The sequence below is a fragment of the Denticeps clupeoides genome, chromosome 11 (assembly GCF_900700375.1).
Source record: "Denticeps clupeoides chromosome 11, fDenClu1.1, whole genome shotgun sequence".
NCBI lineage: Eukaryota > Metazoa > Chordata > Actinopteri > Clupeiformes > Denticipitidae > Denticeps > Denticeps clupeoides.
In genome coordinates this window covers 19,542,293-19,559,607 of record NC_041717.1, presented here as the reverse complement: position 1 = coordinate 19,559,607, position 17,315 = coordinate 19,542,293, and the positions used below count along the sequence as shown (strand labels likewise).

General features: G+C 45.6%; 2 protein-coding genes and 1 non-coding gene across 3 annotated transcripts; 2 read left to right on the top strand and 1 right to left on the bottom strand.

Moving 5' to 3' along the window:
• Positions 1–722: 722 nt before the first annotated feature.
• LOC114799335 (tripartite motif-containing protein 16-like protein) lies at positions 723–5,608 on the top strand. Its single transcript, XM_028995887.1, has 6 exons — positions 723–1,364; positions 2,779–2,841; positions 3,052–3,285; positions 3,431–3,590; positions 4,018–4,077; positions 4,662–5,608. Exons 1-6 carry the CDS (start codon positions 780–782, stop codon positions 5,210–5,212), a joined length of 1,653 nt encoding a protein of 550 aa, XP_028851720.1. The 5' UTR covers positions 723–779; the 3' UTR covers positions 5,213–5,608.
• Positions 5,609–6,030: 422 nt separating this feature from the next.
• ccdc112 (coiled-coil domain containing 112) lies at positions 6,031–10,028 on the bottom strand. Its single transcript, XM_028995888.1, has 10 exons — positions 9,954–10,028; positions 9,624–9,682; positions 9,188–9,294; positions 9,023–9,112; positions 8,860–8,935; positions 7,521–7,896; positions 7,031–7,444; positions 6,859–6,954; positions 6,328–6,446; positions 6,031–6,228 (listed from the first exon to the last, which is right to left on the bottom strand). The coding sequence occupies exons 1-10, from the start codon at positions 9,996–9,998 to the stop codon at positions 6,198–6,200; spliced, it is 1,413 nt and encodes a 470-aa protein (XP_028851721.1). The 5' UTR covers positions 9,999–10,028; the 3' UTR covers positions 6,031–6,197.
• A 4,286-nt stretch (positions 10,029–14,314) lies between these two features.
• Positions 14,315–14,387, top strand: trnak-uuu (transfer RNA lysine (anticodon UUU)). The gene has a single exon. It is a non-coding gene; the product is annotated as a tRNA-Lys (tRNA).
• Positions 14,388–17,315: the final 2,928 nt, after the last annotated feature.

Here is a 17,315-nt window from a genome sequence, read left to right as displayed (position 1 = left end):
TCTTACCCCATAAAAGCAGAAAGCGGAAGGGACTTTAACCCCTCCCTTGTGACGATCAGAAGGGACTTTAACTCCTCTTTTATGGAGAACAACAGAGATCTTCAACATCAACCTTATTAAAATGTTCAATATCAACGGAACTGGTATTTTGAATTTTACTCACTCCAGGCGTCTCCCTATTTAGTGAGGTGATCTCAGTCCTGGTCTGGGACGTGGGAAGGCTTGGTCCCGGAATGTGAAACACACATACACACACACACAGTGTATATAAAACCTTACCCAGTTATTCATTCTTCCCATATGTACATAGTGCTGTCACTTTCCTGAATCCTTATAGTATTTTGTATTTTTGTACATTTTGGGTGTTTTTGTTGTACTACTTTCATGTCTGCATTGAAGGAGTTGCTTTTAATCTCATCGTAAATGCGTATAGTGAAAATAAAGGGCATTCTGTCTATTGTGTGGTGCTCTGGCCACACAAAAATACTCTGCTGCTTTTTTCTCAAACTGTTTTTTTATTTATTCTGAAATGTTTTATATGCTCACAGAACAAAACAGGACATATTTATTACAAATACACATTTAAAAACCTCAATAACCTGATAATCTGCTCTATTAAAAAATAATAATGGTTTCACTCATTCCAGGCACAGCTGGCCACGCCCCCCCACATTACCCACAAAGAAGCAGGAAGTCCCGCCCCCTGTGGGCTTTGTAGACGACAGTGCCGAGTCATGCTGCTCCCTGTCTGGGTCTGTGTGTTTCACTAAAGCAGCAAAATGTCAGGAACGGTCGCGAATCTGGATTCCGTCACTTGTACAGTGTGCCAGGAACTTCTGAAGGATCCAGTGGCTCTTCACTGTGGACATAATTACTGTATGAGCTGCATTAAGAACTGCTGGGATGAGGAAGACCAGAAGGGCGTCTACAGCTGTCCACAGTGCAGACACACCTTCACACCAAGACCTGTTCTCTTCAAAAACCCTCTTATTGCTGAACTGGTGGAGAACGTGAAGAAGACGAGACTCCAAGCTGCTCCTCCTGCTCTCTGTTACGCTGGACCTGGAGATGTGGAGTGTGACGTCTGCACTGGGAGAAAAGTCAAAGCTGTCAAGTCCTGCCTGGTGTGTCTGGTCTCTTACTGTGAGACTCACTTCAAAGTTCATAATGAAGTAAATCCAGGAGGAAAACACACGGTGACTGATGCTACTGGACAACTGCAGGAGAAGATCTGCTCTCAGCATCACAAGTTGCTGGAGGTCTTTTGCCGAACGGATAAAAGTCTGATCTGCTTTCATTGTACAATGGATGACCACAAAAACCACGATACTGTCTCTGCTCCAGCTGTGAAAATGGGGAATAAGGTAACAATTCTGCTTCAATAAAGTAGACAAAACTGGCCATTATACATTATTATTATTATTTTGACCTGCTTTAAAACTGATATTAGTGTTCACTTCATGATGTTCTTGTCTGCATGAAATTAATTCAAATTCAAATTTTATTTGTCACATACACAGTCATACACGGTATGATGTGCAGTGAAATGCTTTCTGCAACTGCTACAGACCACAGTATTGCAAAAGTTGCAAGTAAACAGTGAACCAATATGCAAATATTGCAAACATAACCAAGTATTACACTTTTACGTCTTTAACATAAAATATGTGTAACTGGTAGGGTGAAGGTGTGCAAATGAGTTACAGTTTTTACAATGTTTAAAGAAAGAAGAAAGAGCCATAAAGAAAGAGCAGTAAGGACCTAAAAAGCGCAGAGTCATTTTGTGCAAAGTGATTTTGTGCAAAGTGGTTTTGTGCAAAAGAGTCCGGAGTGATTGGAGGTGAAAGTGCATGAGTTCTATGTACTCTTGATGTTGAGAGCTTGGACAGCCTGCGGGAAGAAGCTCCTCCTCATTCTCTCTGTGTTGGACTTCAGGGAGCGAAAGCGCTTCCCTGATCGCAGCAGAGAGAAGAGTCCATTGTTGGGGTGGGTGAGGTCCTTCACTATCTTCCTGGCCCTGGTGCAGCACCGTTTGCTGTAGATAGATTGAAGGTCAGGGAGCTTGGTACAGATGATTCGTTCGGCTGATCGAACCACCCTCTGTAGGGCTCGCCTGTCCTGCATGGTGCTGTTCCCGAAACAGGTTGAGATATTTCCCGTCAGGATGCTCTCTATGGTGCAGGAGTAGAAGTTCCTGAGCACCTTGGAGGGCAGTCTGAAGTCTCTCAGGCGTCTGAGGTGGTAGAGACGCTGCCGGGTCTTTTTCACCACGGTGTTGATGTGACAGGACCATGACAGGTCCTGCGTGATGTTAACACCGAGGTAACGGAAGCTGTCCACTCTCTCCACTGGGCTCCTGTTGATGACAGGGGTCTGGTAGGTCCTCTCCTGCTTTGTATTAAAGCAAAACATTAACCCTGCTAAAACCATCTCACGTCACATGATGGCACGTCCTGAGCCACATGACATTTGACACCAAGATGGAGCCATTTTGAAGAATCCAATGCAAGACACATATTTCGTATTTGTCGTATGAGGATAAAGTGAAGTATGGAAGTAAATGAACCGTGTCCTCTGTATTTAACCATCACCCTTGGTGAGCAGTGGGCACCATGACAGTAGTTTGCATTGGACATTGCAACAACAATGTCCTGCAACAACAGTTTTGTGTGTGTATATCAGTTTTGTCCTCATTCTCTTTGTCTTTCTTGGTTGAAGAGACAGTGCCTTTGGACTGCACTTTTATATAATTCAGTGCAATGTATTGTTCTTCTACAGAAGCTGTTGGTGGAGAAAGAGCAGGAGCTGCAGGAGCTGAGAGAGGCTGTGGAGACTCTCAAGGTGAGAAGTGAGATGAGGAGAAGAGACATTTCAGGACTCAGTCAGGTCTCTCCTCCAGTCAGCTAGTGAGGAACTCAGTGTTGGGACACTTTCAATCCCACTGAGACACCACACTGTGGGGACCAGGCTGCTGTCTGGGGTCCCAGTAGGAGCTGAGTGAAGGTCTGCTGCTTCAAATGGACCCCATCCTCTCTGTGTGTCTCCTAACAGCGCTCTGCACAGGCAGCAGTGATGGACAGTGAGAAGATCTTTACTCAGATGATCCACTCCATTGAGAAGATGCGCTCTGAGGTGTGTAAGATGATCAGAGATCAGGAGAAGGCTGAACTGAGTCTGGCTGAAGGACGCCTGGAGCTGCTGGAGCAGGAGATCATTGATCTGAGGAGGAGAGACGCTGAGCTGGAGCAGCTTTCACACACAGAAGACCACATCCATTTCCTCCAGGTAACATCACTGCTCTCTGATCATCTACAGAAGGCGGCGTCCCTCACAAACTTCTCTCCTATGGAGCTGCTCTTCACTTCTCCCCAGTAAAGTGTATTTAAAGTCTCTGTCCAACTCTCCGTCTCTTGTCTGTTTGTCTCTGTAGAGGTTCCCGTCTCTCTGTGCTCCTCCTGGATCTAAAGATCTCCCCAACATCACCGTCAATCAAAATGTGTCTTTTGATCCTGTAATAAAGTCTGTCTCTAATCTGAAGGAGCGACTGGAAGATTTCAGCAAACAGGAAATAAACAGGGTTTCTGCAGCAGGTAAAAAAAGTGAAAGTGAAGTGACAGCGCAGCACACGGTGACACATCGAAATGTGTCCTCTGTATTTAACCATCACCCTTGGTGAGCAGTAGGCATCCATGACAGGCGCCCGGGGAGCAGTTTGTGGGGACGGTGCTTTGCTCAGTGGCACCTCAGTGGCACCTTGGCGGCTCGGGCTGCTTCCTTATCTGTTAGGCCACCACCGCCCCAATCTTAATTGAATGTTGATTAAAAAGAAAGGCCAAATGTTAAATTTCCATTAGGGATGTTAATGTATTTAATCTAACAGAGGCTGTATTAAAGGACCCTGTTAACATGGGATTTCGTTATAACAATGAAAGTTATACAAACATAGAATTAACATTAGAATTAACAGAATACTTGTAGCCGCAGCCTCATCTATTTCCTTTTTTTCTCTTGCCACAGTAATAAATGTTCAGATTTTGCTGTATCCTGAGCCCAAGACAAGAGATGACTTTATACAATGTGAGTACACACACCCACCCACACACACACACACACACACACACACACACACACACACAAACACATACACACCTACTAATAAACAGGAAAAGTCTGATGCATCTGACAAAAAATGATGGTGTGTATGTGAAAATAATTACATTTTGCAGTTAATTAAGCATGACAAGTCATTCTTAACACTTGTAAATGTACACTAAATACCCCAAAGTTCATGTAGAATAATAAATAATAAAAGTTAGCTTGTGGGCCTAGTTTGTTGGGCATCAGAACTATGGCAGACAAGCGTGGGAAAGAGGAGCACTGACCGAACAGATCATTTAAATTTACATTTACAGCATTTATCAGACGCCCTTATCCAGAGCAACTTACAATCAGTAGTTACAGGGACAGTCTCCCTGGAGCAATTTTAGGGTTAAGTGTCTTGCTCAGGGACACGATGGTAGTAAGTGGGATTTGAACCCGGGTCTTCTGGTTCATAGGCGAGTGTGTTACCCACTAGGCTACTACCACTACCAGATCATTTGACCCGGTAGACTCTACCGGGTAGAGGGATGGCTTGATCCTTCATTTCGTAATGTCTGCAGATGCCTGCGCGCTCACACTGGACCCGAACACGGCGTACAACCAACTGTCCCTGTCTGAGGAGGGCCGGACGGTGACCGGCGTGCCGGAGGAGCTGCCGTACCCCGACGGCCCGGAGCGGTTTCGGCACGGGGAGCAGGTGCTCTGCAGGGAGGCTCTGTGCACTCGCTGCTACTGGGAGATGGAGTGGAGCGGGTTCGACGTCTACGTGGCCGTGACGTATAAAGGGATCAGCAGGACAAGACACGGTTGTGACGGCTGGCTGGGCCAGAACGTCCAGTCCTGGAGCCTGCAGTGCGCCGATTACGGCTACGGCGCCTACCACAACAACGACCACACTCACATCCCCGTCCCCAGCACCCCCTCCAACAGGGTCGGAGTGTATTTGGACTGGACGGCCGGCACCCTGTCCTTCTACAGCGTCTCCTCTGGCCGCCTGACCCACCTGCACACCTTCCACGCCACGTTCACCGAGCCCCTGTATCCAGGGTTCGGCTTTTCCATGGGGACTTGCAGCTCGGGCAGCACCGTGTCCCTCTGCAAATTAAAGTAGCCTCACACACACACGCCACGGGGTCACACAGTTACTCGCTACTCATATATCTTTCACTTGCTTAGAATTGGTGGGATTGGTGGTTAACATATTTTTTATGATTTTATGAAACTTGTGTACATAAAATACATTATAATTTCAGCACAAAATAATTATTTGAAAAAGTGCATGCTTAATACAGTTATTGATATTTTGGTTCTTTTCTGCAATATATTTTTGTTGTTGCATAAAAAATTTATCTATATGTGACAAATCTAAAAGTTTAATAAAATGCATGTAATGGGTTCATTTAAATAATGTTAAAAACAACAGCCTACCTTTTTGTTGCTACCTTCAAATAAAGTAATTTACTGACATTTGGTGTCCAAATAACTCCAAATGAATAAAAAAAACATTCGACCCACCAAATGTGCGATTAATAAGTCAACGTGTGTAAAAGACCAGTTTTTTCAGCCCAGCGTTACATGGCGCACACGTGGCACCTTTTATAACGCGAGTCTGTAGACAGTCTGTAGATGACTTGGTCTCTAGAGAAACAGAACTAGTCAGGTGTTCCCTCTATATAACTGCTGGATGAGCTTCTCTGCTCCAGTAAATGTTCTGTAGCATAAACAGCTGAACATCAGACCGCTGGTCATGGCAGAAAGGCGACCCCTTGTCCACCTCTGAAAGTTCACACAGTAAAGGATAGAATTATATGGGTGTCAGAACCAGCAAGTGACGTTGTACCTTTACAAAATCCTGAACAGTCAAGGTGCATGGCTGCCATCTAAGGGTGATTGTTAAATGCAGAGGACACATTTCACTGTCACCTATGATAATTTTCATTAGCATGTTTAATTAGTGTTTTATTAAGTGCATATTCATGTTTTTTCACGTCACACACAGAACAAATTAGTCATCAACTTTCACTATAAACAAGGACACGTTTATTAAGGCTTTGTGATGGTGTCATGTCAGCTTGTGAAGTTGGGACAGGACTGTCCTACAAGCCCTGCCTCCAGCTCGGCACAGCCCTGCAGGGACGGAAAAAGGACAAAAAAAAAACAAAAAAAACAGGTCCGTTACACTCAACTCGAGTGTGCAAGTCAGCGTTTAGCTGCGAAGCCGCGTACCTGTGGAACATCTGCAGGACTGGTCCCCCGCCCGTCGGTCCGATGTCCTTCAGGCGCTCCTCCCATCCTTTTGTTGGTCTCCAGAGCCTTGCAGGATCTCTGCTGATGTGAGCTTCGGCCTGAACCAGGGAAAAAACACACACACACACACACACACACACACACACACACACGCGCGCGCACACACACACACACACACTGTCAACACACAGCACTGCTGGTCTGCTGATATTCAGACCAGTAAAAAATGACCATTCAATGCAGCAGAGTAACAGGACAGGACAATGCTGGAACTTACACACCCATGTTACTTAACTTTACTTACTTAGATATTTATTTATACTCATACTGGCAGATATATAAAAAATATTATATATATTGGCAGGCTGTGTTTTTTTGGTATTGTTGCGCCATTTTGGCGTTCTTGTCTGTAGAGATGGTGCTCAAGTAAGAATTTCGTTGCGCTTAGTATATTTTACTCTGTAAACTGCTGGACGATCCTTTCCCTTCCTGTCTGTAGAGGGTTCTGACCTTCTCTTTCAGCACAGCCTGCCTCTTCTCTTTCTCCAGATCTTCCAGCTCCCTCTGCTGCTTCTTCTGCAGCTTCGCTCCCAGCTTATGTAGATCCTGGACGAACAGGAGAGCCACTGAGTCCAGTACAAATGGAACAGAAAGGGGGTCTGAAGAAAAGGGAGACGCTCACCCTCTCCTGGAAGTGCTGGATCAGTTGGGACGCCTCTCTCCTCCTCTCCTCCATCTCCACATGGTCCCGGGCCTCCTTCTCCAGGAGACGTTGCTCCTCCTGTTCCTTCCTCTGCTGGCAGTGGGCCTGCACTGCGAGCTTGACCTCCGCCTGCTTCCTACGCTCCTCCTGGGCCTTCCTCCTCCTCTCTAACTCCTCCTTCATCTTCTGATCTTCCACCTCTTGCCGGCGGTGTTCCCGTTGGTTCCTCCACTCCTGCAGCTGCTTGGCGGCGCCCATCCTCTCCTGCTGTGTCAAGCGTTTCTGCTCCTCCACCGACCCCCTGTTCCTCCTCTCTTCCTCCTGCTGCTCCTCGTGCTTCTGCAGTTGCTGCTGCTTCTCCTTTTGTCTGCATGTCCTCCACCGGTCGATGGCCTGAGGAGTTCAAATTTGGAACTGTAGGGTCAGGGTCCTACTGTATGATGGATGTAGAAGATGAATTACGGGTCACCTCTCTCTTCTTCTCCTGCAGCTCTCTGAGCATCAGGAACCAGTCCTCATGCAGTCGGACCTCCTCCTCGGTCCTGTGGGGCAGATGCAGCGCCGCCTCCCTCCTGTAGGAAGCCTTCCCACCATGCCTGGTCCACAGCTTGAGGAAGCTCTGGTGGTCGTACTGATCCCACCCCCCGTGCTGCCCGCCGGTCTGCTGCAGGAAGGTCTCCAGAGCGCTCACCTCAGGAGGAAGTCCCGCCTTCAGGACCGCGCTTGAGGGGCCGCGGGGCAGCGCGGCGCCTGGTTTTGAAGCAAAAGACCAGGTTTCGATCTTCTTCTGAAAGGCACAGACCTGCTGCCAGCAGGTTCTCTCTTCTTTCAGCAGTTCCTCGAAGCTGCGTGGAAAGGAGGACAGTGGACTGACGCTGAGAAGGATGCAGGGAATCTGTGAATGTGCCGTGATAAACACAAACTTCCACATCCAACAGTATAAGATGCTACATACATGAAATTTTGAAAAGGCCGCCTTTCCGTCGTATATAAAATCTATATCTATAATATTTAATATATTTAAAGTACATCTGTTTTCTCCGGCCTTCTGTTATCACACCGTCACCTAGTCAAACACAGACAGTGTTAAATTCACCCTGGTTAGGCTGTCCTAGTCAGGGTACCGGGCCACTGTAGCACCAATATACCACTATTACCACGTATTTCAGTATCGGTCGTACAGTGCCACCATCTGCCACTGCTTCTGTTTGTTTTTCTCCGAGACATGGAATCAAGCGCACAGACTACCGGCAGACCCCAGTGAAGAGCAGATAAATCCTGGTTGAAACGAACCAGAGGGTCACCACAGCCACCACCACCACCATAACAACCACAGCTTCAGGGATCTTCATATGGACCAGCAGCATCATAATGGACACGTAATGTAGACCATGACACTGGACTACACTCTGGACTTCTCCACCTCTACAACTGTAGGACTTTTTTTCTTATTGGACAAACCATCACCAACCCTGCACTGACACCACTTGCAGGCTCACTCTACCCTGGAAGGGGGTCCCTCTCTGCATCACTCCTTCCCAACGTTTCTTTTTTTTTTTATATCTCCTAGAGTTTTTTTTCTGTAGAGTTTTTCCTTGTGTGCAGAAGGGTCAAGTGTGGGGGGTGTCAACTGTAGGGTCCGTCAAAGCCCATTGAGACGTACTGTATGTGATTTTGGGTTATATAAGAAATAAATGTTGTTCTTGTTGTTATTCTTATAATAAAACTACGTGGATAGAGTAAAAAAAATGTGGATCGAGTAGTGTTAAATACTAAAGGTGGGTGAGGACACATTTACAGCAATGTACCTTTGATGCTGCTGCTCCCTGAAACCGCTGATCATGTCCTCAACCTCCGTCATGGTTGCTTTCAGCTTCTCAATCACTTTAAAATAGTACAAAAAAATGAAAGAAAAGTGTCAGTGCGCAGTTCTGGCCAACGTGACGTGGCGTGATCTGGACGTTGACCTACGGAGGTCAGAGGGCCTTGCATCACACAGGTCCCTCTGGAACCTGCTGACGGCTTGGTTGATTTTCATCAGATGCTGTTGCACTCGTATATCTGTAGACAACAACCAAAAAAATTGAAACCTTTGAATTTTTTTATTTTAAAGGTCCAACCCCTGCTTGCACGTACTTTCAGCATTCAGCTCCTCTTTAAGTGTGACGTGCGCCTCCTCCAGGGCTCCGAAAGCGTGGCTCGGACAGCTTCTCAGCCAGACTTCCTTTTCACACTTTTCCACCCTGCACAAGTCACAGTGAAGCAATTGTCATTATGAAACACGGCACAGTGAAATGTTCCCTCCGCTTTTAACCATCACCCTCGGTGAGCAGTGGGCGGCCATGACCGGCTCCCGGGGAGCAGTGTGTGGGGACGGTGCTTTGCTCGGTGGCACCTTGCGTTCAGGATTCGAACCCGCAACCTTCTGATTACCCACTAGGCCACCAGCGTCCCACAAGGCGTCTCCAGAGGCTGATTCCAATCAGATCTGCCCCCCAGAAACGTTGAGTGTGGAATAGAATAGAAAAGGGGGGTTGTGTGGGTTGAATGAGGAACTGGGTCAGACACTCACAGCGTTTTCAGCTGCGCAGCTTTTCTAGCAAACCCGGCGCCGCCAGCTCCGTCTGCGCTCTGAAACAGTACAAGTGTTTACTGTGCAATCGGAATAAATACGGGGAACACAGGAGCTCCGTGCAACATGCACTTAATGCAACAAACGCGTCTGGGTTTTTTTTATATATATATAACATAGCTATACAACTACACAACAAAGCCACGTGTCGGTGGCAACGAGTCTGCGAATTAACTGACGCGTCTTCGGCGCCCAGAAACCCTGTCTTAAAGTTTATTCGTGCTTGCCCTGGGGTAAAATGCACGCAGATCCACCTTTATAGAACGTTACCTGTCTTTGTTTGCATGCGACGCCGCCGGTCGCCAAGGCGGCCATGTTTGATTCCGCCCGCGGCCGCCAGGGGGCGCCGTTTGACGTCATGCGCCTCACCAACTCTGGCCAGCGGTAGAGGTTCAAGATTCAAGATACACAGTGTACAGCGTACTGAAATAATGTTTCACACAGATCCCCCATTATATATATATCGAGAGAATGCCAAGAGCGTGCAAAGCAGTAATCAGATCAAAGAAACTAGAATATAAAAAGCGTTTTCAGTTACTTCACCTTTTTTTGTTAAGTACATAACTCCACACGTGTTCATTCATAGTTTTGATGCCTTCAGTGAGAATCTACCAACGTAAATGGTCATGAAAATAAAGACAACACGTTGAATGAGAAGGTGCGTCCAAACCTTTGGCCTGTACTGTGTATATATATATATATATATAGAACACATTAATGTGCCCATGTCTCAATTATATATGAACGATGACGCCAGATGTGCGTTCTCTCTCTCTGGTGTAAAGATGTAATTATCTGAGCAGCATAAATAGCAGCGTGTCTGGGGACGTATTTTCATCTGAGCCCGGCCATGGCCAGTACTGCCATTTTTAGGGCCGTGACACCCTGACCTAACCTTCATGCATGAAACACTTTGGCTTTGGTTGGTATCTTGCCCGAAGAACACTGCTGTGTTTGGTAGATGCACAAATGTTTTCCAGACGCCCTTATCCAGAGCGACTTACAATCAGTAGTGACAGGGACAGTCCTCCCCTGGAGACACTCGGTGTTAAGTGTCTTGCTCAGGGACACGATGGTAGTAAGTGGGGTTTGAGCCTGGAACTTTCATGTGGTGCTACCACCAGAGTTGAGGCTTGTCAACATACAGGATGAGCAGAAACGAATATATGAGGCGATCGTTCAACTATGGTCCATTCTGAGAAATAATTTGACAAATCTACACATAATGTGTGTGGATTATCAGATGATGAAACAGCAAATCTGTACAGATTGCAAAAAATGTGTTGTCCATGGAACCAGTCGCTATATGAATAATTTTTTTTTTGTGACACCACACTATAGTCCATAGGGTCCCTGTTCCATTCTAAACAGTCTGTGAAATTCTCAGCATAGAGCCGTAGCTGAAAAAGATCACAGCACAAAAATACACATGCCGTGATTCTCCAAAAAAAATCAATCCTCTTTTTGTGTACAATAAAAGAAAGCATGCATCCTAATATTCATTTTATTGTTCCAAACTTCTGGCTTAATGGGGGAATCAACATCGTCTAGAACATGTTATGAACCAGGAACAAATACCCACAGGACACTTTCATAATTGGACGTAAAAATATGTATATTTTAAGTGGGGTGTGATGGTGAAGAATAAAATAAAAATCATTTTACATTATAGCTCATTCAACAGGAACAATATCTGCTTCCTTATTCACTTTCGCTTATTAAGTAATGTCTTTTACACGACTATTTACACACGTGTTGGTTCCTCATTTTACACCCTGATGAAGTTTATTCATTGAAACCTCCCAACGAGGACGATGTAATACGTTTATCTGATGTTAACATTCCGCTGGCCGCTGAATTATTTAAAGCAGAGACATGACCAGCAGATGAAAACCTACACCTACGCTGGATTAGGAGACCAAGCGAGGTCACGCTGCGTTGGAACAGTGTCCAGTTCTGAGCTTTCTCTTGCACGGCACAGTAAGATTGGAGACGTGGCCTCATGCATAGATACGAGTGAAATTGGCTTTGCACACTGGACACAGTTGCAAGACCTGGGTGGACAAGATGCCATAAAAACTCATCGTGATGAATATTTTATCACGAAACATTACGAGTTCTTATGGATAATGTAAACAGCAGAATGAGAAAATTAATTGACTAACTTTTCCAGAGGATTATCAGTGGATATTTTGACCAATAAAACAGCACGTCAAAGGATGAATCAGCATTACGATATCAATTTTATAACATTAATCGTTATGCAACAATATGTAAGCTTTCCTCGGTTGGTAAAGCTTGACACTTTAAAGTTCAGGGTCGTGGGTTTAAGGCCTACATTGTGTGCTCATGTTTTTGTGCCTGGCTAGCTCAGTCGGTAGAGCATGATCCTCTTTATCTCAGGGTTATGGGTTCAAGTCCCATGTTGGGTGTTCACCTTTTGGCTAGTTCAGTTGGTAAGGTTTGACACATGTAAATTCACGGTTGTTGGTTCAAGCCCCACGTTGGGCGCTCATCTCTTACAAGTTTGACACTTGTAATTTCAGGGTCATGGGTTGAAGCCCCACGGTGGGCATTGAGTTTTTTGTGCCTGGCTAGCTCAGTAGGTCGTGGGTTCGAGCCCCACCTTGGGCGCTTATCTTTTTGTGCCTGGGTAGCTCAGTTGTTGAAGCATGAGACTCCTAATGTCAAGGTCATTTGTTCAAGACCCAGGTTGGGCGTTCTGCTTTTTGTGACTGTTTATCTCAGTTGGTAAAGCTTGACTCTTGTAATTTCAGGGCCGTGGGTTCAAGCCCCACTTTGGGGGCTCAACATTAACAAGCTTGACACTTGCAGTTTCAGGGTTGTAGGTTCAAGCTCCATGTTGGGCATTCAGCTTTCATGCCTGGCTATCTCAGTCAGCACCGCATGAGACTCTTAATCTCAGGATCGTGGGTTAAAGCCCCATTTTGGGTGCTCATCTTTTACAAGCTTTACACTTGTAATTTCCTTTCCTTACACTTATAAGATGCCTGAAGATTGTAAAGGACACGGAACCACCACTATCGGCTACATTTGAATTCCCAACTGACCAGGAAGGACGAACCAATTGTGATCCCCATGGACCCTGAATACTCGAGTGACCCAGGGGATCAAGCGGCCTTCTGTAAGATGGGACGTCGCGGAGCCATGACATTTCTTTGCCTTTGTTGTATACAGATCTGTTCTCATGTGGGGAAGGGACTTTAACTTTCTTTCCCAGCTGTTTTCCATCGAAAACGGATTTTCCGGGTTTTCGAGTCTGCTCTATTTTTCTCTCTATTTTTGTCAAGTTTGACTCTTGTAATTTCAGGGTCATGGGTCCAAGCCCCTTGTTGGTCCTTCAGCTTTTTGCGCCCGGCTAGCTTAGTTGGTAACTTTTAATTTCACAGCTGTGGGTTCAAACCCCACAAAGGAAATTCATCTTTTTGTGCCTGGCTATCTTAGTCAGTTGAGCATGAGACTCTTAATCTCACGGTCGTTGGTTCAAGCCCCATGTTGGCCTCTCAACTTTTACAAGCTTGACACTTGTAATTTCTGTGTCATGGGTTCAAGGCCCACGTTGGGCATTCCGTTTTTTGTGCTCTGCTAGCTCAGTCGGTCATGGGTTCGAGCCCCACATTGGGCACTTACCTTTTAATGCCTGGGTTGCTCAGTCGTTGAAGCATGAGACTCTTAATCTCAAGGTCGTGTGTTCAAGACCCTGGTTGGACGTTCTGCTTTTTGTGACTGTTTATCAAGTTTGACTCTTGCAATTTCAGGGTCATGGGTCCAAGCCCCTTGTTGGGCATTCAGCTTTTTGCGCCTGGCTAGCTCAGTTGGTAACGTTTGTCACTTTTAATTTCATGGTTGTAGGTTCAAGGCTTGTTTAGTCGGTTGAGCATGAGACTCATGGGGTTCAAGCCCCATGTTGGCTGCTCATCTTTTACAAGCTTGACACTTGTAATTTCATGGTTGTGGGTTCAAGCCCTGTGTTGGGTTATCAGCTTTTACTAGTTTGACACTTCAAGCCCCAGGTTGGGTGCTCAGCATTTTGTGCCCAGCTAACTCTGTCAATAGAGCATGAAATTCTTAATCTTAGGGTTGTGGGTTCAAGCCCCACGTTGGGTGCTCAGCCTTTTGTGCCCAGCTAACTGTCAATAGAGCATGAAATTCTTAATCTTAGGGTTGTGGGTTCAAGCCCCACGTTGGGTGCTCAGCCTTTTGTGCCCAGCTAACTGTCAATAGAGCATGAAATTCTTAATCTTAGGGTTGTGGGTTCAAGCCCCATGTTGGGTGTTCCTCTTTTACAAGCTTGACACTTGTAATTTTAGGGTCGTGGGTTCTAACCCCATGTTGGGCGCTTATCTTTTTGTGCCTGGGTAGCTCAGTTGTTGAAGCATGAGACTCTTAATCTCAAGGTCGTGGGCTCGAGTCCTATGTTGGGCATTCAGCGATTTGGGCCCAGCTAGCTTAGTTGGTAACGTTTGACACTTGTAATTTCATGGTCATGGGTTCAAGCCCCACATTGGGCGTTCAGCTTTTTTTGCCCGGCTAGCTCAGTTGGTATTGTTTGACACTTGTAACTTCATGGTCGTGGTTTCAGGCCCCACGTTGGGCCTTCAGATTTTTCAGCCTGGGTAGCTCAGTCGGTAGTGCATGAGACTTTTAATCTCAGGGTCGTTGGTTCAAGCCCCATGTTGGGCGCTTAACTTTTACAAGCTTGACACTTGTAATTTCAGTGTCAAGGGTTCAAGGCCCAAATTGGGCATTCAGTTTTTTGTGCTCGGCTACCTCAATCGGTCATGGGTTCGAGCCCCACATTGGGTGCTTACCTTTTGGTGCCTGGGCAGCTTGAAGCATGAGACTCTTAATCTCAAGGTCATTTGTTCAAGACCCACGTTGGGCGTTCTGTTTTTTGTACCCCGCTAGCTTAGTTTGCAAGGTTTGACACGTCATTTCATGGTTGTGGGTTCAAGCCCCATATTAGGTACTTATCTTTTACAAGCTTGACACTTGTAATTTTAGGGTCGTGGGTTCAAGCCCCACTTTGGGCACTTAGCATTTATGTGCCTGCTAGCTCATTCGGTAGATCATGAGACTCTTAGTCTCAGGGTCGTTGGGTCTGAGCCTAGTTTGCAAGGTTTGACACGTCATTTCATGGTTGTGGGTTCAAGCCCCATGTTAGGTGCTTACCTATAAAAAGCTTGACATTTGTAATTTCAAGGTTGTGGGTTCAAGCCCCACGTTGGGCATTCAGCTTTTTGTGCCCGGCTAGCTCAGTTGGTAACATTTGACACTTGTAATTTCAGGGTCTTGGGTTCAAGCACTATGTTGGTTTATAAGCTTTTATAAGCTTGACACCTTTAATTTCAGCGTTGTGGGTTCAAGCCCCACATTGGGCATGCAGCTTTTTTGTTGTGCACCGTGTGCTATGCTACAGTGTTTCACAATCACTTCATTTTTTAGTGCCCTCTGACATCTGAACCCCAAACCAGTATGTTTCATCTTCAAACACACATATAAAATTCTTCCCCTGCCTCCAAAATGACCTGTCTGCACCTAACAAGCGATCCATCAGTGTGAGACCCCAAAACACCACAACAGTAAATATTCACCCGAAAGACACCCTATCCTGCCCCGCTGACACACCCTGACATCGGAGATGTGGCGAGGTCTTCTACCCGGGACACTGCTTTGATTGCAGCACCTGCTCCACTTAGCACGTCTCGCTCCAGCTTGTCTCTTCTCCCATGGGTGCTATGGCTGCCACTTTCCATGGGAAGGTTGCATTACAGGAGGTGTGAAGCCTCTTCAGCTTAAACCAGAAAAAGAGGCATGACTGTGTATCTGTTATATGGATAAATCCAAAAACAGGTGTTTGCTCAACTCAAAAACCATTCACCATCTAGTACATATACTTTAAAAAATTGAGATCGGTGGTTGTTCATTTTCAGACGCCTGTATCTTTACAATGCGAAAATCTACCTGCAACTAAAATGTATGTTGAGTTGAGCCAGAATGACCCATGTGAAGTGTAAATCAATGAATGATCTGGATCTATCTATAGAGGCTTGGACGGGTCTGTCATTCTTAAAGAGGTATTATAACAGATATCATATTTCGGGATTTAAGATTTTTTTTTTTTTTTTAAACTTGATGCAACATCAGGGCCCTATTTTTGAAGTTCACTCATGAGACTCACCTCGCAGCTCCAACTTGGGGCTTGATGAGAATTTTGTATTTTATGTTGCCACATACAAGTAAGAAAAAAAAAAAAAAAAAAAAAAAACACACACAGTGCTACAATTTGAAGTCCCCAGAAAGGATTAATGTGATGGATATATATCGTAGCGCAATGCCAAATTTGGCACCCCCTTCCAGTAAACGTGACCCTTGTTTCTTCACAGTTGTCTTAGCGCCACATGCCATGAGAAGCCCCTCGGACGCACTCTCTCCTTCGAGCACATTCCTGTTTTAAAGGTTCTGTTGACAGCGTCTGGCTCTCCGCTGCTGCCCCAGTATCAGGTTCCGGACTGTGCCCTCAATGTGGCCGTATCCTTTTTTAGGAACGCCGGAGGCTGTGATGTAACCCGCCCGCACGCTCAGAGGAGACTTGGACGTGAGAAGAGTCCTGCTCACTTGCACTATGATTTGGTTGCTGTTGCCGATGTTAAGCCTCATCGATGCATGGTGGACACTCTCAGTTTTGAATGGCCAGGTTTTTCATCATAGTTCTTTCTCAAATTGAAACACTTGCATGCAGTGCAAATATACATTTCATGAACAACACGGTCTGTGAAAGTTTGGGGACTGTCATGCTGAAGCGGCAATCATAAAATGCATCCAGCAATGGATGAAAAATTGCATCAACAACTTCTAATTTAAATTACCTACTGGAATATTTACGCATTGACAACATTTGCGGGTGGGCAAGTCTCCCATGCAGGGAGCACAGGAGTGTCACCCAATAGCTTATGCCACAACAAACCCAATGGAATTGCATCAAGGGATTTGATAGGCTGCTGCTTACTCTGTGCTTGAAATGTTCACTTTCTGCAGCAAGCATCGGGAAGCTATGGACCCACAATTCAGTTCTTCAGGAATGTCTATGTTCGAAAAGAGACGCTGAATCAACATTGTGTAAGGATCGTTGAAAGACTACCATTTAGTTAGTGTTGTCTCCATACCAACTGACAAATATTTCCAGTTGATCCATAAAATGACATTTCATTAACATGCATAACAAGCACTTTCGATTGTATTTGGATGCCTGCCATCAGTTTTTATATTTTATTCCTCATCACATTCCCGATCTGATTTTGGTCTCAATAATCTCAATGCATGTGTTTGAATGTCACTTATGTGAATTGCTATTAAAATACGTAAAAATGCCTAGAATCTGAGTACCGATGCCTTAGTAGCCTAGCGGGTAACACACTCGCCTATGAACCAGAAGACCCAGGTTCAAACCCCACTTACTACCATCGTGACCCTGAGCAAGACACTTAACCCTGAGTGTCTCCAGGGGGGGACTGTCCCTGTAAATACCGATTGTAAGTCGCTCTGGATAAGGCAGTCTGGTAAATGCTGTAAATGTAAATATAAAACAATATGGGCATATAATACATAGCA